General features: G+C 38.4%; 1 protein-coding gene across 2 annotated transcripts; it reads right to left on the bottom strand.

Annotated features, from left to right (window-relative positions):
• Window positions 1-8: 8 nt before the first annotated feature.
• On the bottom strand, window positions 9-27,803 carry MrgBP (MRG/MORF4L binding protein). Of its 2 annotated transcripts, XR_011712792.1 has the most exons (6): window positions 27,647-27,803; window positions 25,719-25,840; window positions 17,043-17,226; window positions 12,301-12,444; window positions 5,112-5,169; window positions 9-1,279 (listed from the first exon to the last, which is right to left on the bottom strand). XR_011712792.1 is itself a non-coding variant. In XM_071661959.1 (5 exons), the coding sequence occupies exons 1-4, from the start codon at window positions 27,732-27,734 to the stop codon at window positions 12,308-12,310; spliced, it is 531 nt and encodes a 176-aa protein (XP_071518060.1). In that variant the 5' UTR covers window positions 27,735-27,802; the 3' UTR covers window positions 9-1,279; window positions 12,301-12,307. The 2 variants fall into 2 exon arrangements, 1 of the variants encoding a protein (XP_071518060.1); XM_071661959.1 differs by lacking the exon at window positions 5,112-5,169 and having other exon boundaries at window positions 27,647-27,802.

The following is a 27,803-nucleotide window of genomic DNA, read 5'->3' as shown; positions in this document are numbered from 1 at the left end:
TGACTTGAGACTTTTACAAACTTTATTACAAGTTAGGTATTGCTCCACAGGAGATTTAGTCCTGTTCACATCTGTAATGACTAATTTTGATAACATGGCCTATGTGTAATTCAGGTGAAAAGCTGCAGCAAGATTTGGTTAAAAAGACTAGCACACTTTAGATTAGAGTACAGTGATATGCACTTTACTATCATACATATTTGATGTTGAAATACTTATATAACTGTAGTAACAAGTTTACCACAGGGAACTAGGTAACAATGCACTTTACCAGCATTCCAGATTGGACCTGGGAACCCATTCTGCAAAGTTTATTCTCAAAGAAATACAAGTATGCATTTTTTTCTATGTATTAACATAGTACCTCTTTACTCAAAATGTTGTGAACACTTCCCACAGTGAAAGTAACAATTATGAGTTGATTTCCACAAGTCATTATTCTTTGAAAGGAGGACTTCAAATGTACAAACCTGCTTGACGTCATGTTTTAACTCATTCTCATATAGGCATAGGTAAACAGCAAATGTCAAGTACTCAATTCATACAGAAAACTCAAAAATATTTGGCAATAATATAATTCAACAGTCATGTGTCTAAGTGTGTATCATATTCTGCACAACATAACTAAATTCCTTTGTTAAACACCACTTCCTCTATAAGCGCACTGGTATTTCTTGAGCATTTCCCTTTTCTGTCCACATGTTTAGAAATTTGGTACCATGGCCTACCATTTTCTGAATTAAAATTATGATAATGCTTAAAGCATGATGACAAACTGAAATAGTAGATGGACAGGCTTGTATACAATGCAATTTTGTATAATCTTCAATGTTGTGTAAATAAAATGCCATCTATCTATATATAAAACCACATGCCCTTCTGTTCTGTAGTAAATTCCGTATGGCTACTGCCTCATATACTCTGATCTCAGCACTTTTCAGAGACATGCACTTACACACCCCTATATGATGCCCAACTGCTTTGAAGCTTTTCTTTATACTTCTTACCATCAACTTCAGTCAAATCCATTCGTTTAGTATCTTTGTAAATACCATTTCTAAACCTTCTCTTAAATCTGTATGCTTCATTTCTGATTTGCACAAGTATATCGGTAAAAATCTGTATTTCTGCACTACTTGGAAAATATCTTTATCTGCTCCATGACCATCCAGATATACACCTTACTTTCCAAAGCAACCCCAACAAAAGTCTTGCATTCATTCACCACATATATTCCTTTGGCACATTACCTTTCACCCATGGAGATGTAGTATCAATACTGAAAAGAAGTATAACAAAAAAGTATGCATTAGTATAATGGTGATATAGTACTTGTAATTTAGCTACTGTTAATGAGTTACACAGGATTTAACTTCTTTGAGACTTGGGGTCATCTTGAAATATTCACTGCAAAGTATTGGCTACTGAATAGGACTATTCAGATTACTTAAGTAACCAACTGATGGCTTTCAAACGGCATTTAATTAATGTATTCAAACATTCTGACAATTCCCTAGCAAAAAAACCCAATCAAGGCAATGACCCATACAGAATCTTGTCAATAAAGTCAATAAACCTTTGTCTTGCTACATCTGCACATTGCACTGATATGTAGCAAGACTTTATTGACAAGATATTGTTAGTATTTTTTTTTTCATCCTAAGGGATAGGGGAATAAGAATATTAACCAAATGTCTCCTGCATGTATAAGGTTAAACACTAGGGCTAGAAATGGGCTTTGGAAACCCTTCTCTTCTTTACATAACCACTTTCCAAAAAACTTGAAAGGTGAGACAGTAAAGAGTTATTCTCAAAGGCTAAGACTAGGGGTTACTTAATGTGTATGATTACAATGAAGATGAAATTAAGAGAGACAGAAGGTACGTGAGAGGAGAAAAACCTCTCTGTTCTCTCTGTACAATGAAACAAAAGGATAGAATGGTTCAGGAATGAACAAAGGATAAAGTCTAGGGTTTATGAAAGGAAAAGAGTGAAAGGAGGTGACACTTCTGATGGAGAGGGAGCTGTAAGGAGCGTCAGGATGAGGATGTATAAGAAAGGGTAGTGAGTGGTGGAATGAGAAAATTAAATAAATAATGAAAGAGAAAAGAGACGTATGGTCAATATCTGCAGGAAGGTGTGTTAGTAACTGAGAAGAATGCAAGACAAACCAGCTAAAAATATAGGTAAGTGAGAGATGAGTGAGAAATTCAAAAATGTTTTGGTAGGAGGTAAACAGAGTAAGGAGAACATGAGAATAAATGTGGGCAACAGTGGGGAGAATAGACATGGAAATGGAAGCAAGCAAAGAATAGATAAGAGGTTGAGTGAGTAAGTATTTTCAAGAAAAGCTGAATGTGCTACGATGACAGGAAGGCAAATGTGATGTGTTTAGGATAAGGTGGTAAGCAGAGTGGGAGTGCCATGGTGAATGGTATACTGAATAAAAAGGAAGAAGCAGAGCATAAGAAGAAATGTGGGCAACAATAATGAGAACTGACAGGGAAGTGGAAGGTGAGAAAGAGGTGGAGTAAGTATTTTGAACGACTGCTGAATGTTTTAAGATGACAGGAAGGCAGAGAAAGTCTAGTTCAAGAAGTATAACATAATAAAAGTGCATCGGGTAACAGTGTAGCTTAATGGCTAATCAGGTTGTTCAGAGTTTATGTAGTCTAAGGATTTATGGAGCCAGAGAGAGTTGTGGTATTAAGTGCAGTCCGACTGAAAGTGAACAACAGTGTACTAAAATGGTTCAAGTACATGGAGAAGATAAACACAGAAAAACTATGAGGATGTATGTGTTAGAAGGGAAAATAGCAAGTGAGAGGGGAAGACTTAGAAGCAGATGGAAGGATGAAGTAATGAAGGCTTTGGGGTACTAGCATATGAACACATAGAAGGGTGAGAGGTATGCTGTGAACAGAATGAAGTAAAACAAGGCATCTGAAGTAACTGAGATAACCCACAGCATAAAATGTGGCTCTTGTATGTGAATGGTTGGCTTTGGTACATTATTCAATACATGACTGCTAAGTATTAGTTGTGTGCACAAGAGGCCACTGATTGTTTGTTCTTGACACCACCTTGCTTCAGTGTAAGAGGGTAATTAGGGATAAAAAAAAAAAATTATTGTCATTTTAGATATCACTTGAAGCTGATAGGGTACCTCCATTATGAGGCAAATACAGGTAGATATATAGGGATGGATGTCTACAGAAAAAGGGGAAGAAGAACAGGTACAGAAAATATTAATGATAACTATGAATGGAAGGATCTGCAACAGACTGCTAGCCAAAAGTATATAACAGTTAAGGGGCACAAAGAACCATTAAAGTGGGCATCATTATCAGTTACCTAAATTCTGTATTTATAATAAGTCTCCAGAAAAGCAGAATAAACCAGCAAGTTTATTAGATACAGTAGGGTTGAGGGACAAGTCAATTGGGAGGTAAGTTTGAATGGAGAAAAACTGGAGGAAGTGAAGTGTTTTAGATATCTGGGAGTGGATTTGGCAGCCAATGGAAAAATGGAAGCAGAAGCGAGTCACAGGGTGGGGGAGGGGTGAAAGTTCTGGGAGCGTTGAAAAATGTGTGGAAAGCGAGAACGTTATCTTGGAAAGCAAAAATGGGTATGTTTGAAGGAATAGTGGTTCCAACAATGTTATATGGTTGTGAGGCATGGGCTATAAATAGACTTGTGTGGAGGAGGGTGGATGTGTTGGAAATAAGATGTTCGAGGACAGTATGTGGTGTGAGGTGGTTTGATCGAGTAAGTAATGAAAGGGTAAGAGAGATGTGTGGTAATAAAAAGAGTGTGGTTGAGAGAGCAGAAGAGGGTGTTTTGAAATGGTTTGGTCACATGGAGAGAATGAGTGAGGAAAGATTGACAAAGAGGATATATGTGACAGAAGTGGAGGGAACGAGGAGAAGTGGGAGACCAAATTGGAGATGGAAAGATGGAGTGAAAAAGATTTTGAGCGATCGGGGCTTGAACATGCAGGAGGGTGAAAGGTGTGCAAGGAATAAAGTGAATTAGAACGATGTGGTATACCAGGGTTGACATGCTGTCAGTGGATTTAACCAGGGCATGTGAAGCATCTGGGGTAAACCATGGAAAGTTTTGTGGGGCCTGGATGTGGAAAGGGAACTGTGGTTTTGGTGCATTATACATGACAGCTAGAGACTGAGTGTGAACGAATGTGGCCTTTGTAGTCTTTTCCTAGCGCTACCTTGCGCGCATGTGGGGGGAGGGGATTGTCATTTCATGTGTGGCGGGGTTGTGACGGGAGTGAATAAAGGAAGCAAGTATGAATTATGTACATGTGTATATATGTATATGCCTGTGTATGTATGTATATGTATACATTAAAATATATAGGTATGTATGTGTTTGTGGACGTGTATGTATATACATGTGTATGTGAGTGGGCTGGGCCATTCTTTCGTCTGTTTCCTTGCGCTACCTCGCTAACGCGGGAGACAGCGGCAAAGTATAATAATAAAAAAAAAAATAGTGCTCATCAAATATTCACAATATCCCATGAACAGAATGAATTAATCTTCAAGGGAGTGAAAATGCATTTCAAATTACCATCCTGCCAGCTATGCTCTAGTTTTTAGTAAAATGCTACAAACATTAATCAAAGATAATTCTTTTTTAATTATAAACTACTAACCAATAATCACATGGGTTCTGTAAAGCCAGATCATGCACAACTATCTTAAAAGAATTCTTCAGTCATATACAGTGAATTCTCAAATCCAAATTAAATGGTTTGCAAGGGAGTCAAAATTGGAAAAATTATTAAGGCGGAATGGAATAATCTATGTTTCTGGGAATCTGAGTTTGAGAATATTTACTGTATATGATAACTGGGACTTTACAATACCCTCAGATATTATATGCTTGGCTTCTAAGAGGCTTGTAAAAAAAAAAAAAAAAATTAGAGCCCTTGGTATATGAAATAGAATCTACATGTGGATGGTGGACTTACTCGCTTACAGACAGAAAACAGAGTGATATTACGTTGGGAAATATCTGATTAGCTTAAAGTGACATGTGGGGTTCCACAATGCTCAGTCTTATATCAATGATGTGGAGACACGACTCACCGGTAGAATTTTAACATTTGCTGATGACAGGCTACTAGAAAATTCAGCCCAGTCAAGACTGCAAGAGGATTCAAAGAAGTATCAAGTAATGGAGTGGTCAAAGACATCACATATGGACTTCTGTGTAGACATATGCAAAGTGATGCATTTTGGTAAGAAAAATATCAATCATGAAAATGCAATGCATGGTAAACCATTATTAGAGAAACAAGAAGAAAAGGACCTTAGAGTGGTAATCAATAATGACATTATTCCCAAACCTTGTGCAGGTGGCCTATTCCTGCAAACTGTATGGTCTTATTTTCCTGGTTATATTTGAAGGAACTAATGGTTCCTTCACTGGCAGGAAACATGTACAGATCCCATATGTCACCCAAACTCTTACTAGCACACACAAATACCAACAAGTCTTAGTCATCCAAAGATAACCACAGTGGGAGGATATGCATTCACAACATCCAGGCTCCTGCATTGCAACACAATTTAAACAAATACGACTGTATGTGGTACAATACAGATGATGAATACAGCTATTATATTTGCTAGTGTCTGGAGACCATGAAGAGAGATTGAGAATATAACAGAGAAGAACTCAGTCTCCAAGTACAGGGAAATAAGTATGAGGGACAATCACATGCTGGAGTGCCTGAGTACACACTTAGTTTGAATAGCAGCAGCACCCTTTTGTGCAACTGGTGTCAATCTATGCTTATGTAGCAGTGCACTATTGGCATCAATCTTTGCCTATAATTTCATGCAACAAAATTACTCATGCATTCTAGACTCTGTTTTCTGGGCACAGATGGCAACCAAAATGAAGAATTAGTAACTGGAGCTGACTTGAGGCCTCAGTAATGAACTAGTCACCACAGTGGATTGTTGTGCTCCTTTTCCCAAGACTTGCCATGTTTGTGGCACCCATACCCATGTTCCTGGCACTTAGGATTGGCCATTTAACTTTATAAGGTGTTCTTCCTAAGTTGCAAATGCTTAAAAAATTAATTCATAAGAAAAAAACATTGACAGTTTTTCTACTCCTAAGCATATATAAATAAAAGATTACAAAATGTAAGTAAATGTAACTTGTGTACAAAGAATTGGTCAATACACCGCACAATGTGTTTTTCCTAGTCTAGGAACACTCAAGCATTAATTCTTAAGAGAGAGTTATTTTTTATACACCTTTTCAGAAAAAGAAATGCATGCTAATGGGAAGAACTGAAAGGGTTAAGGATCAAACCTTGTCTCAAGATTTAAATGACTATGAAGTGCTGTTTAAATGGCTCTTTTTATTCTAAGTGAATTAATATTCTTTATTCTATATTCTACATTTTGTCAATATCCAGCTATCATGTGAGAGACAATCATTTATCAGGGTTCTATCTTGAAAGGGTTAAATATACAAAGCACTGCCAAGCTGTATAAAAGATAGCAAATAATTAATTAGGCTTTAATGCCAAAAATATAAACTATATAATGAAGGATACTACAGCATATCCAATCTTTGCAAAGTCCAAGTCAGACCTCAAACAGAATACAGCACTGAATTCTGCACATCATAATTTACTGAAGATGAAGAATAATTATAAGTGATAGTAATTCTGTCTTTCAGAGAAGCAATATGAAGAAAAACCCAGAGATCTAACATTATTTTCTCTAAAAAAGCACAGCCTCTGATGAGATGGCATAAAAGTTTTCAAAATTACTATTTTCATATACTTTCATTGCTTCCCAAGTTTTACAAAAGGTAACACAAGGAACAGATGAAGAATGGTCTCACCCTAAATAATTTCAACTACATATCACAGGATATTTTTTTTAACATTTCATGTTGATTCATCTAAAATAAATAATGTTATGAAATTAAAAGGAATGGGATTTAATGCTAATGATGGTAATCTTCTTGGTAGCAGGACTGTAGAAACTACCAGACATTGTCATTGTAAGGAATATAAATATCTTTAGATTACAGTTTGACAAATACTTCAGTGATACCAATTATCTATAGATAAGCCTGCTCATAAAAACACAGAGTAGGAGTATAGGGTAATATTATTGCCTTCCAGGTAGTGAACCTGACTTGGACCATAAGATCTCCTATCATCCACCCTTCCTATGTACTTCCATAACTCTCCTACGCTGATTTGGAAAAGAAAAGGTTTGAACTTAGAATATTCCATTCTGGTTGATTGCAGTCACACTTCTATAGATAATGCGAGGTCAAATAATCCTGAGATATTTACGTTACAACAATACTTGTATTGCACAAAAAAACTGGTTACCTATAACATAATACTCCCTTTCCTCTACTGAGAGGGTTAAATATACACCTGAATATTTCATACTACAATCTCTCCAGCTACCTATAGCATGCAGACCTTATCTCTAGCTCAGATTAAAACAACATGAATCTTCATCATTCTGCATAAATTTACTTACTTATAACTTGTTCACAAAAGTATACATCTTCTATATGTAAGAATTCATTAATTCATTTGATCTTCATTAATTTACTTTTTTTTTTTTTTTTGCTTTGTCGTCGTCTCCCGCGTTTGCGAGGTAGCGCAAGGAAACAGACGAAAGAAATGGCCCAACCCATCCCCATACACATGTATATACATACGTCCACACACGCAAATATACATACCTACACAGCTTTCCATGGTTTACCCCAGACACTTCACATGCCCTGATTCAATCCACTGACAGCACGTCAACCCCGGTATACCACATCGATCCAATTTACTCTATTCCTTGCCCTCCTTTCACCCTCCTGCATGTTCAGGCCCCAATCACACAAAATCTTTTTCACTCCATCTTTCCACCTCCAATTTGGTCTCCCACTTCTCCTCGTTCCCTCCACCTCCAACACATATATCCTCTTGGTCAATCTTTCCTCACTCATTCTCTCCATGTGCCCAAACCATTTCAAAACACCCTCTTCTGCTCTCTCAACCACGCTCTTTTTATTTCCACACATCTCTCTTACCCTTACGTTACTTACTCGATCAAACCACCTCACACCACACATTGTTCTTAAACATCTCATTTCCAGCACATCCATCCTCCTGCGCACAACTCTATCCATAGCCCACGCCTCGCAACCATACAACATTGTTGGAACCACTATTCCTTCAAACATACCCATTTTTGCTTTCCGAGATAATGTTCTCGACTTCCACACATTCTTCAAGGCTCCCAGGATTTTCGCCCCCTCCCCCACCCTATGCTCCACTTCCGCTTCCATGGTTCCATCCGCTGCCAGATCCACTCCCAGATATCTAAAACACTTTACTTCCTCCAGTTTTTCTCCATTCAAACTTACCTCCCAATTGACTTGACCCTCAACCCTATTGTACCTAATAACCTTGCTCTTATTCACATTTACTCTTAACTTTCTTCTTTCACACACTTTACCAAACTCAGTCACCAGCTTCTGCAGTTTCTCACATGAATCAGCCACCAGCGCTGTATCATCAGCGAACAACAACTGACTCACTTCCCAAGCTCTCTCATCCCCAACAGACTTCATACTTGCCCCTCTTTCCAAAACTCTTGCATTCACCTCATCCATAAACAACCCCATCCATAAACAAATTAAACAACCATGGAGACATCACACACCCCTGCCGCAAACCTACATTCACTGAGAACCAATCACTTTCCTCTCTTCCTACATGTACACATGCCTTCATTTATAGTTTTTGTAATACTGATACAGCACACAAGTGGAAGTACTTTTCTTGGCAAAACTGTAAGGGTGTGAATACTTATTTATAGAAATCACAATCCCCTTTGTAAAAGGCCTAAATAATAAAAGTTTCTGACTTTGATACTGACCTCTCCTAATTTCTAGTATACACTTGTATTACCTGAAGGAAGATGAAACCTGTGTACAAGGTTTTTTGAGATGGTTTAGCCAGTCACAAATCAAGAAATTTTCAATAATATATTTTCATTCAAAATAATGTGACCTTTGGTCAATATAATATGATCAGCACCAGAAAAATATTAATACACAAGTTAGTTGAATAGGTAAAAACTATAACTTTAAAGTATATCAAAATTTTAAGTGAACTGGAATGATGTGATATACCGGGGCCAACGTGCTGTCAATAGACTGAAACAGGGCATGTGAAGCCTCTGGGGTAAACCATGGAAAGGTCTGTGGGGGCCTGGATGTGGATTGGGAGCTTTGGTTTCGGTGCATTACACTAGAGACTGAGTGTGAACGAATGTAGCCTTTTTTGTCTGTATTCCTGGTGCTACCTCACTGAGGATAGTGATGCTGTTTTCCTGTGGGATGAGGTAGCAAGAAGAATGGATGAAGGCAAGCAAGTATGAATATGTACATATGTATGTATGTATATGTTGATATGAATGTATATGTATATGTGCATATGCGGGCATTTATGTATATATATGTGTATATGAGTGAATGGGCCATTCTTTGTCTGTTTCTAGACGCTACCTTGATGTCGCAGGAAACAGTGATTATGTATGTATACATATTATATCTATTATTTCATTATACATAATCGCTGTTTCCCGTGTCAGTGAGGTAGCACCACAAAACAGACAAAGAATGGCCCATCCACTCATATACACACATATATACATAAACGCCCACATATGCACATATACATACATGTAAATATCAACATATACATACGTATATGCAGACATTAAATATATACACATGTACATATACTTACTTGCCTTCCTCCATTCCTGTCGCTACCCTACTCCACAGGAAAACAGCATTTCTATCCCCTGCTTCAGTGAGGTAGTGCCAGAAATACAGACAAAAAGGCCACATCCATTCTCTAGCTGTCATGTGTAGTGCACCAAAATGATAGCTCCCTATCCACATCCAGGCCCCACAGACCTTTCCACGGTTTACCTCAAACACTTCACATGCCCTGGTTTAGTCCATTGATAGCACATTGGCCCTGGTATGCCACATTGTTTCAGTGCACTCTATTCCATGCATGTCTCTCAACCTCCTGTATGTCCAGGCCCCGATCACTCAAAATCTTTTCCACTCCATCCTTCCACCTCCAATCTCGTCTCCTGCTTCTCCTTGTTCTCTCCACCTTTGACACATACATCCTTCCTGTCAATCTTTCCTCAATCATTCTCTCCATGTGTCCAAACTATTTCAACACACCCTCTTCTGCTCTCTCAACCATACTCTTTTTATTTCCACACATCTCTCTTACCCTTACATAACTTAGTCGATTAAACCACCTCATCACATACTGTCCTCAAACATTTAATTTCCAACACATCCACCCTCCTCTGTACAACCCTATCTACAGCCCATGCCACTCAACCTCATAACATTGTTGGAACTACTATTCCTTCAAACATCCATTTTTGCTCTCTGAGATAACATTCTCTTCTCCCACACATTCTTCATTGCTCCCAGGACCTTTGCCCCCTTCCCCATCCTCTGACTCACTTCCGCTTTCATGGTTCCATCTGCTGCTAAGTCAACTCCCAAATTTCTAAAACACTTAACTTCCAATTTTTCTCCATTCAAACTTACATCCCAATTAACTTGTCCCTCGACCCTGCTGAACCTAATAACCTTGCTCTTATTCAAATTTACTCTCAACTTTCTCCTTTCATACACTTTTCCAAACTCAGTCACCAACCTCTTCAGTTTCTGACATGAATCAGCCACTAAAGCTGTATCATCGGCAAACAACAACTGACTCACTTCCCAGGCCCTCTCATCCACAACAGACTGCATAATTGCCCCTCTCTCCAAAACTCTTGCATTTACCTCCCAAACCATCACATCCATAAACTAATTAAACAACCAAGGAGATATCACACACCCCTGCCACAGACCGACATTCACTGGGAACCAATCACTCTCCTCTCCTCCTACTTGCACAAATAAGTTACATCCTTGGTAAAAACTTTTCACTGCTTCTAGCAACTTATCTCCCATATCATATACTCTTAATACCTTCCACAAAACATCTCTATCAACCCTATCATATGCCTTCTCCGGATTCATAAATGCTACATACAAATACATTTGTTTTTCTAAGTATTTCTCACATACATTCTTCAAAGCAGACACCTGGTCCACACATCCTATACCACTTAGGAAACCACATTGCTCTTCCCCAATCTTATGCTCTGTACATGCCTTCACCCTCTCAATCAATATCCTCCCATATAATTTCCCAGGAATACTCAACAAACTTCTGTAGTTTGAACACTCACCTTCATCCCCTTTGCCTTTGTACAATGGCATTATGAATGCGTTCCACCAATCCTCAGGCACTTCACCATGGTCCATACATACAATGAATATCCTTACCAACCAATCAACAACACAGTCACCCCCTTTTTTGATAGATTCCACTGCAATAACATCCATACCTGCCGGCTTGCCAGACTTCATCATCCACAAAGCTTTCACTACCTCTTCTCTCTTCACTAAATCATTCTCTCTGACTCCCTCACTTCATACACGACCCCAACCAAAACACCCTACATCTGCCACTCTATCATCAAACACATTCAACAAACCTTGAAAATACTCACTCCATCTCCTCCTCACTCCATCACTATTTGTTATCTCTTCCCCACTTGTGTCAGTGACGTATCACCAGTATACAGATGAAGAATGGCCCATCCACTCATGCACAAGTATGTATACATAAATGCCCACATACACACATTTACATACATATACATACAACATATACATATACAGACACAGACATATACATACATACCCAAGTACATATTCATACTTGATTGCCTTCATCCATCCCTGGCACTACCCCACCCCACAGGAAACAGCATCGCTACTGCCTGCATCCGTGAGGCAGTGCCAAGAAAACAGACAAAAAAGGCCACATTCATTCACACCCAGTCTCTAGCTGTCATGTGTAAAGCACCGAAACTACAGCCCCTATCACTTACAGGGTACCATGCATCATGCCCTGGTGATAACAACGGGGATAACAACATGCATTCTCCATCATTCTAAAAACCAAACTTTCCTGTTTAGCCAATTCATTTTGTATTACCAGTAATCAAAATGTTTCCACCAAATAATTTCTATGTCTTAGCAGGAAACTTTTGACGAAACTCATTTTATAAAGACTTCACTTGTAAGATGCTGGTATGAACTTATAGGAACTAAAGTATTTAAGCTCACTTTATGATCAATTCCTGCGTCTTTTATTTGGTGTAGGAGTGTGGGCTGGAGAAGATGGCTTTGAATCTCGCCCCCTTTTTCCAGGCCGTCTTGGGGTATCATCATCTTCCTCTCGCATATCTCGAGCACGTTCACGCCTCATTCCTAATGGTATGAGATTTACAAAACAGAGCAATTCATTTTATTCATGATAATACATGATTTTCGTGGTAAGGTTAGGTGTCATTATTCAGACAGTGCAAAATGATTTGGGAAGGTAGGGTACTGAGCACAGAAAAGGCAGTGTGTTTATTGGAATTACATACCTCACATGAAATGAACATCACACATACATATTAAGAAATAGCTATGAACATATGCGGATGGTACTGTGAATTTTCAAGGTTCAAACCATTAACAGACCGAGTAATTTGACAGGATATAGATAGTACATTTGCAGGACAAAACTCTTAAAGAGTTCTGGGGGAAATAGTCTAGTCTGGAAAGAGAGAGCAAAATATGGTTGCTTTTGACGCAATTTAGGTGTAAAAATAAAAGCCAGATAGAACCAGAAAAGATGAACACACAGCATGAGATGGAAGGAAATGACAGTATGAGGGTAGAATTAATTCCAGATAAAAGTGCATACTTAGGTGTGATGAAGACTAGGCAGTACCACAAATACAGTGTCAGGGATACAGGAATAGAGCAGCAGGTAAAAAAGAACTGCAAAAACTTGAAGAACAACAATGAATGTTAGTTTAGCATAAAATGACACTTACAAGCGAGTCAGAGAATGTAAGAAAAGGTACTTTATATCTGCTTATTGTCATATTTCCCATATACATGTGGTGGGTCCATGTATGCATATCAGAAACGGAGTAGGTCCCAACTCTATTCCTTGCAGGACCATTCTGAGGTTTGACTATTAATCACCACTCTCTTTACAGCCGATCAACCAATTTCCTGACATATGAAGCATGGCAACATGCATAATATGTGAGTTAGCTCTAGTAATCCTTGATGCAGAAGTTTATCAAATGCTTTCTAAAAATCCAAATATATGATATCAATCACTTTATTTTCACTGCACAAGTTGGTTACACTTTTTTTTGTAATAAAACAGTCTGATTTAAAAATAAACCAAATATGTAAAATTTGATTTTAACACCTAAGCTTTGATACAAATGTGGTTCCAATTTCAAACAATTTGGCAAGAACAGAAAAGGTCTCATCCTCAAATTTGAGCTAATTATCTCCTGTGCTATGCATAGTTCTGAAAATATTTCGGTAAGAATTTGTTTGAGAAGTGAGAAGAAGGATTTTAACTATGATTTTAAAATGTAAGTGGTTAGTAAGATCACGTTCTCTAGACTTAAAAAACTGGCCAAATTGCACTCACTGAATCTGTAAGACTGGCAGGTATGTGGGCTATTTGGTGATCTACCATACATCATCAAACTCCAGCTCATATATAGTACTCATCTCTCCAAAAAAAAAAAAAAGCTGAGAAATAAGACTGTGACTAACTGTCACACTGATGTTTACTTATGCTACAAATGTATAGCGGTGGAGCCAAACTCATAGAATCACCTGCCTAATCAACATCATATATGACAATCATCGATTATAATTATTTAGTGCATGGGAAAATTAATAGGATGTGCTGTACCTATAATTTCAGTTAGAAAGAAAACAGTGTACAGTATTTGGTCTTGGCAAGGTTCTGAAAAGTATGTCAGAAGGAACATTACATTAAGCTAAGAGAGGTTTAAGTTAAATGAATTCACTTCGAATACTATTTTCCATGAATGCATTTCTTCTTTAATGTGGAAGAGCCCCACATTTCATTCAGAGATCAAGCTAATTTGTCAAAAATGTACAATTTCACAAAAAACCAGGGTTCTTAGAACTTATCAATACCTACCATCTTATGTACCTTCATTCCATTTAATGCTGATGTTATAGCTTGTTCTTGTATATCATTATGTTGCATAATGTTCTCTTCTGCTATCAACAGAACTAAATCTGGAACTTGAGGCATGTCTTAAATCATAAATACAAAAGAAAATCTCAATCTACGGTCTTTCCCATGGCTTCACTGTCTTGAATCAAGTTGCCATTTTCTGAGATCAGTGGACCAACTGACTGGATAATGACTCTTGCTTGTTACATGTATGAAATTCTTTCAGGTTTCTTCGACTATTTTCAGCAATATACATTTCATAATGTCTGTTTTACTATGATTTGCTGTTCAACACAAATATGCTTAAACTCATTCATACTGGCTGTTTCTCTCCTTGAGTTTCTTGTGCACAACTGTCTTAGAACAACAGGCAGTTGTTTATTTCATTGTTCCACTATTTTGTCTTAATTTTGCACTCACCTGCTGACATTCATTTGTTTAACTCTAAAGGTAGATTAAGTGGAAATTTTTTGCAATGATTCTTGAAGTGGTAAAGATTTAAGCTTTTTAAAGATATATGTTTGAGTGTCCTCTCCTCATGGTGACACTAAAACATAAGTGTCAGAACTGCCTAGCAAATATCCCTTTGATTAATGCAAAAACATTGGATACTGACACTTTGTACGGGAAGTTCAAAGCGGTTGCCTAAAGTAAAACACATGAAACACCTTGTTTTTTGGTTTGCACACAAAAAAGAAAATCGATTTTCAAAGAGAAATCATACAAAGCTGGACCATAATAATTTAATGGTACTATCATTCTTTTTCAGATGGAAATGATCTCTATATACTACATTGAAAATTCCAGGAATCTGTAATTGCTGAAATTACTTCAAAGACAGTAACAAAGTAACAATTTCACGTCAATATATGCTTCTCACTTTTTGCACAAAGACCATAAAACATGAAATGAGAATGGATCAACCTGTCATGTTTTTCAGAAGATTGACTGAAGACATATGTACTTTTTACTAATGTATGGGTGAAATTTCCCAACATAATGAGTATAGGACAGTACTAGTTCTGTTTATACAGAGTTTATAGAAAAAAGATGCAGTCTAGGCATTCATATCCTGCATTTACTCAAGAGTCTATTTGTAAATGAATAGCTTTACTTTATCACAACATATGGATACCTCCTTCTATTTATTTTATCTATTATACTTAATCGCAGTCTCCCGCATCAGCAAGGTAGCGCAAGGAAACAGACAAGGCATGGCCCAACCCAACCACATACACATGTGTATACATAAACACCCACACATGCACATATACATATATACACATTTCAATGTATACATTCATATACATAGACACATACATATATACATGCCCACACTTGCCGCCTTCATCCATAACAAAGCATCCCCACCCTCCAGCAAGGTAGTGGCAGGAAAAGACAAAAGAAAGGCCACATTCTTTCATACTCAGTCTCTAGCTGTTATGTGTTATGCACTGAAACAACCGCTCCCTTTCCACATCCAGGCCCCAAAGACCTTTCCAAGATTATCCCAAATGCTTCACTTGCCCTGGTTCAATCCACTGACAGCACGTCAACCCCGGTATACCACATCGTTCCAATTCACTCTATTCCTTGCACGCCTTTCACCCTCCTGTATGTTCAAGCCCCGATCCCTCAAAATCTTTTTCACTCCATCCTTCCACCTCCAATTTGGTCTCCCGCTTCTCTTTCTTCCCTCCATCTTTGACACATATATTCTCTTTGCCAATCTTTCCTCACTCATTCTCTTCATGTGTTCAAACCATTTTAACACACCCTCTTCTCTCTCAACCACAATCTTTTAATTACCACACATCTCTCTTACCCTTTCATTGCTTACTCAATCAAACCACCTCACACCACATATTGTCCTCAAACATCTCACTTCCAACACATCCACCCTCCTCCATACAATCCTATCTATAGCCCATGCCTCGCAACCATATAACATTGTTGGAACTACTATTCCTTAAAACATACCCATTTTTGCTCTTCGAGATAACATTATTGCCTTCCACACATTCTTCTACGCTTCCAGAACCTTTACCCTCTTCCCCACCCTGTGACTCACTTCCGCTTCCATGGTTTCATCTGCTGCTAAGTCCACTCCCATATATCAAACTCTTCACTTCCTCCAGTTTTCCTCCATTAAAACTTACCTTCCAATTAATTTGTCCCTCAACCCTACTGAATCTGATAACCTTGCTTTTATTCACATTTACTCTCAACTTTATTCTTTCACACACTTAACCAAACTCAGTCACCAACTTTTGCAGTTTCTCACCCGAATCAGTCACCAGCACTGTATCATTAGCGAAAAACAACTGACTCATTTCCTTAGCCCTCTCATCCACAACCTCCTTTTATACTAATCAATTTTTTCCTCAGCTATACAAATATGATCAACAAATTTCTAGATTCTTAAGCAATGTCTTCATATAAAAATACTGTGCATTATGTCATTTCAGTGTACACTCGGGGTGTTCAAACACTGAGCCAAAAATGAGAGGGATGCACTACAACGCATGCATAAATATACCATTAGAATTTGTGCCACTTAACACATTGTTATCATCCAGGGAGCAGCAGCCAGTGCATTTTCTAGCATCGGTTGTAATGCTGATAGTACTTGTACAATATTCAATATCCTGAATTCACTCAAACTCATCTGATGTGAATGAGTTGTATTAAATAAATATTACACGATTTCTCGACTTTCTCAAGAAACCCCACACGAGAGACAATGGTTGTCAGAACTTGCCACTGAATGGTTTAATCATTATACTATTTCACTCACCTTCATCTTTATAATCCTTTTCAAAGTTTTTTGGTGGGCGTCCCCTGCCTCGAAATTCCTTTTCATCTTTATACTCATCCCTTACATCAGGTTTGACTCGTTCATCCAGCAAATCAGAGAATTCCATCTCTGGCAAGTTGAATTCGATTTCTTCATTTGGGAATGGGAGCTTATCTGATTCATCCTAAATGTCAAAGTAAAAAAAAGTGTCAGGGGACAAAATACAGATAAAAAAGTAAAGCTGGGAAACACTTTGCATCACTCAAAAAGTGTTCTACAGATTTATTTAGGACACTGTATCTGGTAAGTATCTAGAATACTAACCTTTTACCTCTTTGACTGTTATACCCAAATACAGATTAAGAAATCTCACGACGCAGTAACTAACTCTACGACAAAAACACTAATTTAAATTGCGATTCTTATCTTAAACTACCATCTTTACAATGAATCCAACCTTACTATAAAAAAATGCTGCATTCCTATACATATCAAAGTTTTTTCCATTTGATATGACTTAAGAAATGACAGTGTAAAACAACACTCTTGGAGTCCTAACCAGTGCTATTTAATTTCAACCAAGTATAAAAATGCAGGACAGTCTTCTAAATGGGTCACAATGGGTACCCAGATAAAATGTCCTCACGTTTTGGCCAAAAGTGGCCAAACCTAGGCCAGCTATATGCAAGTTTCTTGAGGCCATAGATAAAAATTCAGGAGGTTCATATGACCCCACAATCCAATCTTTGACCCTAATGTCCAAATACAGTCAAGGTGTAGAACTCTGTATCAAGTATCTGTGGTACTAGCTTGGTTGACCTCTCTTCAAGTCATCTAATTTCACACACAGACATTCAGTAGCACAGTATGGGATGCTGACCTTTGAATCCTGATGTCTATGTACAGTAGCATTTATGTTATAATTTTGGTCCAAATCCACAAATCCAATCTTCAGGTAATGTAGACACAACTATTCAGTTACATTCTAATAAACAATACCTTATGACCTTGTCCTTTGACCTCTGAACTTGAAAATTTCACCGACTGTATAACTCTGTACATAGTATCCATGGTATTAGTCCATATTCAATCCACCAGTCTTAAGATATTGTGTTAAAAATACTGGGTCACAATAGCAGATGGATGGATGGGCAAACCCAAATTCCACTTTCCTTTGCAGATAAAAGATGATAGTCAGTAGTTATTGTTATAATGCTATGGCAAGCACCTCACCATATTGTGGCTGGGGGTCTCTTTTTTTTAATGGAGAAAGACTGGAGGAAGTAAAGTGTTTTAGATATCTGGGAGTAGACTTAGCAGTGGATGGAACCATGGAAACGGAAGCAAGTCACAGGATGAGGGAGGGGGCGAAGGTTCTGGAAGTGTTTAAGAAAGTGTGGAAGGCGAGAACGTTCAACAAAGTTATATGGTTGTGAGACATGGGCTATAGATAAGGTTGTGCGGAAGATGGTGGATGTGTTGTAAATGAAATGTTTGAGGACAATAGGTGGTGTGAGGTGGTTTGATCGAATAAGTAATGCAAGGGTAAGAGAAATGCATGGTAATAAAAAGAGTGTGATCGTGAGAGTACAAGAGAGTGTGTTGAAATGGTGTGGAGACATGGAGAGAATGAGTGAGGAAAGACTGACAAAGAGGATATATGCATCAGAGGTGGAGAAAAGAAGGAGAAGTGGGAGACCAAATTGTAGGTGGAAGGACAGAGTGAAAAAGATTTTGAGCAATCAGGGCCTGAACATAAAGGAGGGTGAAAGGAGTGCAAGGAATAGAGTGAATTGGAATGATGTGGTATACCTTGGTCGTTGTGCAGTCAATGGATTGAACCAGGACATGTGAAGTGTCTGGGGTAAACCATGGAAAGGTCTTTGGGCCTGGATGTGGAAAGGGAGCTGTGGTTTTGGTGCATTACACATGAGAGCTAGAGAGTGAATGTGAGTGAATGTGGCTTTTTTTTTTGTCTTTTCCTGGTGCTACCTCATTGTAGGTGGGGGGGGGTGCTATTTCCTGTGTGGCAGGGTGGTAATGGGAATGGATGAAGGCAGCAAGTATGAATATGTACGTGTGTATATATGTATATGTCTATGTATATGTTGAAATGTATATGTGCATTTCTGTATTATTGAACCATTATGTGACATTCATTTTTTCATTCATTTCAAGCTAGAAGTTTCAGTTTTCTAAATTGTTTCTTACATTTTTCATATGTATATATATGTATGTGTGTGTGTGTGTATATGTGCGTATGTATGTGTATGTGTGTGTATGTGTATATGTATATATATATGTATATTATCCCTGGGGATAGGGGTGAAAGAATACTTTCCACGTATTCCTCGCGTGTCGTAGAAAGCGACTAGAGGGGACGGGAGTGGGGGGCCTGAAATCCTCCCCTCCTTGTATTAACTTTCTAAAATGGGAAACAGAAGAAGGAGTCATGCGGGGAGTGCTCATCCTCCTCGAAGGCTCAGAGTGGGGTGCCTAAATGTGTGTGGATGTAACCAAGATGTGAAAAAAGGAGAGATAGGTAGTATGTTTGAGGAAAGGAACCTGGATGTTTTGGCTCTGAGTGAAACGAAGCTCAAGGGTAAAGGGGAAGAGTGGTTTGGGAATGTCTGGGGAGTAAAGTCAGGGGTTAGTGAGAGGACAAGAGCAAGGGAAGGAGTAGCAATACTCCTGAAACAGGAGTTGTGGGAGTATGTGATAGAATGTAAGAAAGTAAATTCTCGATTAATATGGGTAAAACTGAAAGTTGATGGAGAGAGGTGGGTGATCATTGGTGCATATGCACCTGGGCATGAGAAGAGAGATCATGAGAGGCAAGTGTTTTGGGAGCAGCTGAATGAGTGTGTTAGTGGTTTTGATGCACGAGACCGGGTTATAGTGATGGGTGATTTGAATGCAAAGGTGAGTAATGTGGCAGTTGAGGGAATAATTGGTATACATGGGGTGTTCAGTGTTGTAAATGGAAATGGTGAAGAGCTTGTAGATTTATGTGCTGAAAAAGGACTGATGATTGGGAATACCTGGTTTAAAAAGCGAGATATACATAAATATACTTATGTAAGTAGGAGAGATGGCCAGAGAGCGTTATTGGATTACGTGTTAATTGACAGGCATGCGAAAGAGAGACTTTTGGATGTTAATGTGCTGAGAGGTGTAACTGGAGGGATGTCTGATCATTATCTTGTGGAGGCTAAGGTGAAGATTTGTATGGGTTTTCAGAAAAGAAGAGTGAATGTTGGGGTGAAGAGGGTGGTGAGAGTAAGTGAGCTTGGGAAGGAGACCTGTGTGAGGAAGTACCAGGAGAGACTGAGTACAGAATGGAAAAAGGTGAGAACAATGGAAGTAAGGGGAGTGGGGGAGGAATGGGATGTATTTAGGGTATCAGTGATGGATTGCGCAAAAGATGCTTGTGGCATGAGAAGAGTGGGAGGTGGGTTGATTAGAAAGGGTAGTGAGTGGTGGGATGAAGAAATAAGAGTATTAGTGAAAGAGAAGAGAGAGGCATTTGGACGATTTTTGCAGGGAAAAAATGCAATTGAGTGGGAGATGTATAAAAGAAAGAGACAGGAGGTCAAGAGAAAGGTGCAAGAGGTGAAAAAAAGGGCAAATGAGAGTTGGGGTGAGAGAGTATCATTAAATTTTAGGGAGAATAAAAAGATGTTCTGGAAGGAGGTAAATAAAGTGCGTAAGACAAGGGAGCAAATGGGAACTTCAGTGAAGGGCGCAAATGGGGAGGTGATAACAAGTAGTGGTGATGTGAGAAGGAGATGGAGTGAGTACTTTGAAGGTTTGTTGAATGTGTTTGATGATAGAGTGGCAGATATAGGGTGTTTTGGTCGAGGTGGTGTGCAAAGTGAGAGGGTTAGGGAAAATGATTTGGTAAACAGAGAAGAGGTAGTGAAAGCTTTGCGGAAGATGAAAGCCGGCAAGGCAGCAGGTTTGGATGGTATTGCAGTGGAATTTATTAAAAAAGGGGGGTGACTGTATTGTTGACTGGTTGGTAAGGTTATTTAATGTATGTATGACTCATGGTGAGGTGCCTGAGGATTGGCGGAATGCGTGCATAGTGCCATTGTACAAAGGCAAAGGGGATAAGAGTGAGTGCTCAAATTACAGAGGTATAAGTTTGTTGAGTATTCCTGGTAAATTATATGGGAGGGTATTGATTGAGAGGGTGAAGGCATGTACAGAGCATCAGATTGGGGAAGAGCAGTGTGGTTTCAGAAGTGGTAGAGGATGTGTGGATCAGGTGTTTGCTTTGAAGAATGTATGTGAGAAATACTTAGAAAAGCAAATGGATTTGTATGTAGCATTTATGGATCTAGAGAAGGCATATGATAGAGTTGATAAGATGCTCTGTGGAAGGTATTAAGAATATATGGTGTGGGAGGAAAGTTGTTAGAAGCAGTGAAAAGTTTTTATCGAGGATGTAAGGCATGTGTACGTGTAGGAAGAGAGGAAAGTGATTGGTTCTCAGTGAATGTAGGTTTGCGGCAGGGGTGTGTGATGTCTCCATGGTTTAATTTATATATATATATATATATATATATATATATATATATATATATATATATATATATATATAAATATATATATATATATATATATATATATATATATATATATATATATAATTTTTTTTTTATACCTCGTCGCTGTCTCCCGCGGTTGCGAGGTAGCGCAAGGAAACAGATGAAAGAAATGGCCCAACCCCCCCATACACATGTACATACACACGTCCACACACGCAAATATACATACCTACACAGCTTTCCATGGTTTACCCCAGACGCTTCACATGCCTTGATTCAATCCACTGACAGCACGTCAACCCCGGTATACCACATCGCTCCAATTCACTCTATTCCTTGCCCTCCTTTCACCCTCCTGCATGTTCAGGCCCCGATCACACAAAATCCTTTTCACTCCATCTTTCCACCTCCAATTTGGTCTCCCTCTTCTCCTCGTTCCCTCCACCTCCGACACATATATCCTCTTGGTCAATCTTTCCTCACTCATTCTCTCCATGTGCCCAAACCATTTCAAAACACCCTCTTCTGCTCTCTCAACCACGCTCTTTTTATTTCCACACATCTCTCTTACCCTTACGTTACTTACTCGATCAAACCACCTCACACCACACATTGTCCTCAAACATCTCATTTCCAGCACATCCATCCTCCTGCGCACAACTCTATCCATAGCCCACGCCTCGCAACCATACAACATTGTTGGAACCACTATTCCTTCAAACATACCCATTTTTGCTTTCCGAGATAATGTTCTCGACTTCCACACATTTTTCAAGGCTCCCAAAATTTTCGCCCCCTCCCCCACCCTATGATCCACTTCCGCTTCCATGGTTCCATCCGCTGACAGATCCACTCCCAGATATCTAAAACACTTCACTTCCTCCAGTTTTTCTCCATTCAAACTCACCTCCCAATTGACTTGACCCTCAACCCTACTGTACCTAATAACCTTGCTCTTATTCACATTTACTCTTAACTTTCTTCTTCCACACACTTTACCAAACTCCGTCACCAGCTTCTGCAGTTTCTCACATGAATCCGCCACCAGCGCTGTATCATCAGCGAACAACAACTGACTCACTTCCCAAGCCCTCTCATCCCCAACAGACTTCATACTTGCCCCTCTTTCCAAGACTCTTGCATTCACCTCCCTAACAACCCCATCCATAAACAAATTAAACAACCATGGAGACATCACACACCCCTGCCGCAAACCTACATTCACTGAGAACCAATCACTTTCCTCTCTTCCTACACGTACACATGCCTTACATCCTCGATAAAAACTTTTCACTGCTTCTAACAACTTGCCTCCCACACCATATATTCTTAATACCTTCCACAGAGCATCTCTATCAACTCTATCATATGCCTTCTCCAGATCCATAAATGCTACATACAAATCCATTTGCTTTTCTAAGTATTTCTCACATACATTCTTCAAAGCAAACACCTGATCCACACATCCTCTACCACTTCTGAAACCACACTGCTCTTCCCCAATCTGATGCTCTGTACCTGCCTTCACCCTCTCAATCAATACCCTCCCATATAATTTACCATATATATATATATATATTATTATTATATATTTTTTTTTTTTATTATACTTTGTCGCTGTCTCCCGCGTTTTCCCTAACCCTCTCACTTTGCACACCACCTCGACCAAAACACCCTATATCTGCCACTCTATCATCAAACACAGATGTTTATAGATGGGGTTGTTAGGGAGGTAAATGCAAGAGTTTTGGAAAGAGGGGCAAGTATGAAGTCTGTTGGGGATGAGAGAGCTTGGGAAGTGAGTCAGTTGTTGTTCGCTGATGATACAGCGCTGGTGGCTGATTCATGTGAGAAACTGCAGAAGCTGGTGACTGAGTTTGGTAAAGTGTGTGGAAGAAGAAAGTTAAGAGTAAATGTGAATAAGAGCAAGGTTATTAGGTACAGTAGGGTTGAGGGTCAAGCCAATTGGGAGGTGAGTTTGAATGGAGAAAAACTGGAGGAAGTGAAGCGTTTTAGATATCTGGGAGTGGATCTGGCAGCGGATGGAACCATGGAAGCGGAAGTGGATCATAGGGTGGGGGAGGGGGCGAAAATTCTGGGGGCCTTGAAGAATGTGTGGAAGTCGAGAACATTATCTCGGAAAGCAAAAATGGGTATGTTTGAAGGAATAGTGGTTCCAACAATGTTGTATGGTTGCGAGGCGTGGGCTATGGATAGAGTTGTGCGCAGGAGGATGGATGTGCTGGAAATGAGATGTTTGAGGACAATGTGTGGTGTGAGGTGGTTTGATCGAGTGAGTAACGTAAGGGTAAGAGAGATGTGTGGAAATAAAAAGAGCGTGGTTGAGAGAGCAGAAGAGGGTGTTTTGAAGTGGTTTGGGCACATGGAGAGAATGAGTGAGGAAAGATTGACCAAGAGGATATATGTGTCGGAGGTGGAGGGAACGAGGAGAAGAGGGAGACCAAATTGGAGGTGGAAAGATGGAGTGAAAAAGATTTTGTGTGATCGGGGCCTGAACATGCAGGAGGGTGAAAGGAGGGCACGGAATAGAGTGAATTGGAGCGATGTGGTATACCGGGGTTGACGTGCTGTCAGTGGATTGAATCAAGGCATGTGAAGCGTCTGGGGTAAACCATGGAAAGCTGTGTAGGTATGTATATTTGCATGTGTGGACGTATGTATATACATGTGTATGGGGGGGGGGTTGGGCCATTTCTTTCGTCTGTTTCCTTGCGCTACCTCACAAATGCGGGAGACAGCGACAAAGTATAATAAAAAAGAAAAAAAAAAAAAATATATATATATATATATATACTTTTATATATTATTATATATTATTATTATTATATATATATATATATATATATATATATATATATATATATATATATATATATATATATGCATATATGAATGGTTGGGCCATTCTTTGTTTGTTTCCTTGTGCTACCTTGCCGACATGGGAAACAGCAATTATGTATAATAATAATAAATTTTTGAATGCAGAATATATAAATGGTGATCAGGTCACCTGAAATGCTAGCCAATGACCATGCTGAGCAGGCATACAAGCAAGGCTATCAGAGACCAAGCCGAGCAGGCATACAAGCATAGACAGTGATCATGCTGAACTGGGTTATGAACAAAACAAGCAGTGACAATGAACTGCTTTTCAGTGAAAACTCTGAGGTGGACTGGGAATTTTCTGCCAGTGACCATGTTGAATTGGACTTAGTGCAAGACAAGCTGTGATTAAGTGTTGCCAGCCACTGACTGTGCTGATTTGTTCTAGCAGCAAGATATGCTGTGACCAAGCCAAGCTCAACCAGGAGCAAGATAAGCTGTGACCCTGCTGGGATAACTAAAGGAAAATAAACTGTGATATGATGAGATGGATGAGAAAAAAAGATAGTCTGACCATGCAGAGTTTGGCTAAGAACAATATAAGCTGTGGCCAGGATTTCTTTAACTTTTATTTGCATTGTAGAACCAGACAAATTGTGCAGGTGAAGCTAAAATACTGATAATGACAATCATATTATCATTTCAGAGGTGATTCATGAAAAGTGTTATATCCACAATGTCGTAAGGCTCTATTTATGGAATGATAAAGAACAGTATAAAAATTTAATTTTTGGTATCAAAATCTTTCAGTCCACAATATTGTATGTCTTTTGTCAAATATTTCTAATATGGTATCAAAATGTGCTAAAAGTAACTGAATCGTACATGCTGTCAACAGTATTTCAACAAAAACTTGCTTTTGGAATGGAAAATTTCCAAGTTATCAACTCCATGCTTTGTGTCAGTCATATATACTCTTTAAAAACACTGCATGTTTTAAACTGTATACTTTTCCATGTGGGCATGAAGCTAGCTTACATAAAGGAATACAAACCTGTTGACTATATATTCAATCTGAATATATTTTTTGAAAAGTAAATCTATGATAACATCAACCTTCATTTCCAGCTACTGAATACTTGCAGTTATAATACAACTGTAGAACTGTGATCCTATTCTCAACTAAAAAACATGGTACTAAGAGAAAACGAATTATTTCTGTGCTATAACATGGCTAAGAATATTCAAACAGTATAGTATGACCTTAAAACATTCTTACCAAAGCAGCCAAGTCGTACAAGGTTTCCAATTTGTCCCATATAGTCCGAGTCGACATCTCACAGTTAAGGGAGGAACTGAGCTTATCATGAATAAACATCATTTGGAAGTGCTTATTCACACCTGTATAATAAATTAAAGTACTTAACTTTTACAGCATATACAAACCTTTGTATCAAATTATTCAGAGTATCATATATGAGGAACTTGACAAGAATGTTATCTTCAATGTAAGAACTTGCATTACTAAACAGCATACTGTACAGTGCTTTGTATCGTAAACGAAAATTAACAAAGCATTAATCAAAATGTTTTCAGATATCGTCTATTCCACATCTAAACTTAGTGCTAGTTGGCATAAACTGGGACAAAAAAGGTTCATCTATATTTCATACAAAAAAAAAAAAAAACCCATAAAATATCTATCCATATTTCAGACAATGTTAAAAATAATGTAATGTCCCAGATAATTTTTTTGTTGCAATTAACAACTCACACTCGAAATCTCAATGACTTTAAAGGTGGTTCAAACTTGTGGATCCATTTTGAAGAAGACACAGTATCAGCAAACTTTCTTGGAAAAGAAGAAAAGGACGTATATAACTCAAGAATGATTTGACTGTATTTAAATGTATGGAGGAGGGAAAAGCACAATGCAATAACAAAAGACATGAAAAATGCTCAGAGCACAGTTCATAATAAAACAGCATTATCAAGAGCATAATTATTCATTTTCTTTAAGTATTGTGACATGATCATCTGTACCTCTTAGCCATGTTCCTTCCTTCTGATGGCTATTGTATTTACATGACCCTTCCTTCTGATGGCTATTGTATTTACATGACAGCTACGTAGAAATTAACATACAGAGGTTAAATGTAGTTAAGGACAACAAAGCTTTGAAATATCACTGACTTTGTTTTGTAATGGAAATTACATTAAGACTGGGAGCATGATCTGGAAAATTTCTATTTACCCTTAAGTAAGAAACAAGACGATGGTATGGAGGAGGATTACGAATATCTGGGAATGTGTGAACTCGATAGATTTAAGAACCTGTGAACCAAGTATAGAAATCGTTACATTATACAAAAACGTCATTTGATTTGCTCGAGCAATTAACATTTATCTTAATATCTATGTTATATAAAAAATACGCACATGCTGTGGTTGAAAATTATACGCTAACAGAGGTTATGTGAGGCATTCATAGATCTGGTTTAGGCTGAAACAGAAAAGAGAAGTGGATTATGACTATTCATTAAATACTAATATGAGTATACAGATGTGATAGTTGTAACAAGAGCCTTATGTAAATAGTGACTTCTCAAAATGTTCCACAACCTGTTGTTTTCAAAATAAATCGTGGTTATATCATTAAAATGTCACTGTTCAAATACACTGTAGCTGTATACATAGCACGTAGTTCTCAACACACATGGCATTCCTGTTAACTGCCCATCCTTGCAGGGATATTTTAGAGGCAGTGTCAAAAGCCTTGATTTTAAATGAGTCTCTTGAATTATAACGTAGATAATATCAAGATAATTACCACACAGATAAGTGTCCATATGAGAAACTGGTCAAAAAATAATGAAAAATGTAAAACTTGACCAGTCTTTATAATATACTATGAAATGCTAATATACTAAAACAACTAAAATCTGAGCAACTTATATGTTATTGAAAAACTCATTCCTGAATGAAGGCTGCAATAAACGAAATAATTAAGGTCAACCGGAGAATAACTGTTCGTCCAAAAAGCACGATGTTATGATGGCCATGAATCTGATTTGATCTTTATCCATCAGATCACAGTTCATCAACTGTGCCTAAGGGTCAAACTGTCATGCATCGTACTGTCGTGCTCTAGGGTAGTACCGTCCAGCTTCACCAGTTAACCCTTCATGAACTTTTCACTTGACTCACCGACTGGCTTGTGGCCCATCATGGCATAAAATAATTGGATCTCATTTTCCACACTCCAATCAATTTCATTCATTTTCGAGTTTAACATCACACAGGATTTAATAAGGTAGCCTGCTTAGCCTACGACTACTAGAACCAATATTGTCGTTCAAGGAAT

This window comes from Panulirus ornatus, chromosome 5 (genome assembly GCF_036320965.1).
Source record: "Panulirus ornatus isolate Po-2019 chromosome 5, ASM3632096v1, whole genome shotgun sequence".
Taxonomy (NCBI): Eukaryota; Metazoa; Arthropoda; class Malacostraca; order Decapoda; family Palinuridae; genus Panulirus; species Panulirus ornatus.
The sequence above is the reverse complement of the archived record's forward strand: the minus strand, read 5'-3'. Positions and strand labels throughout refer to the sequence as shown.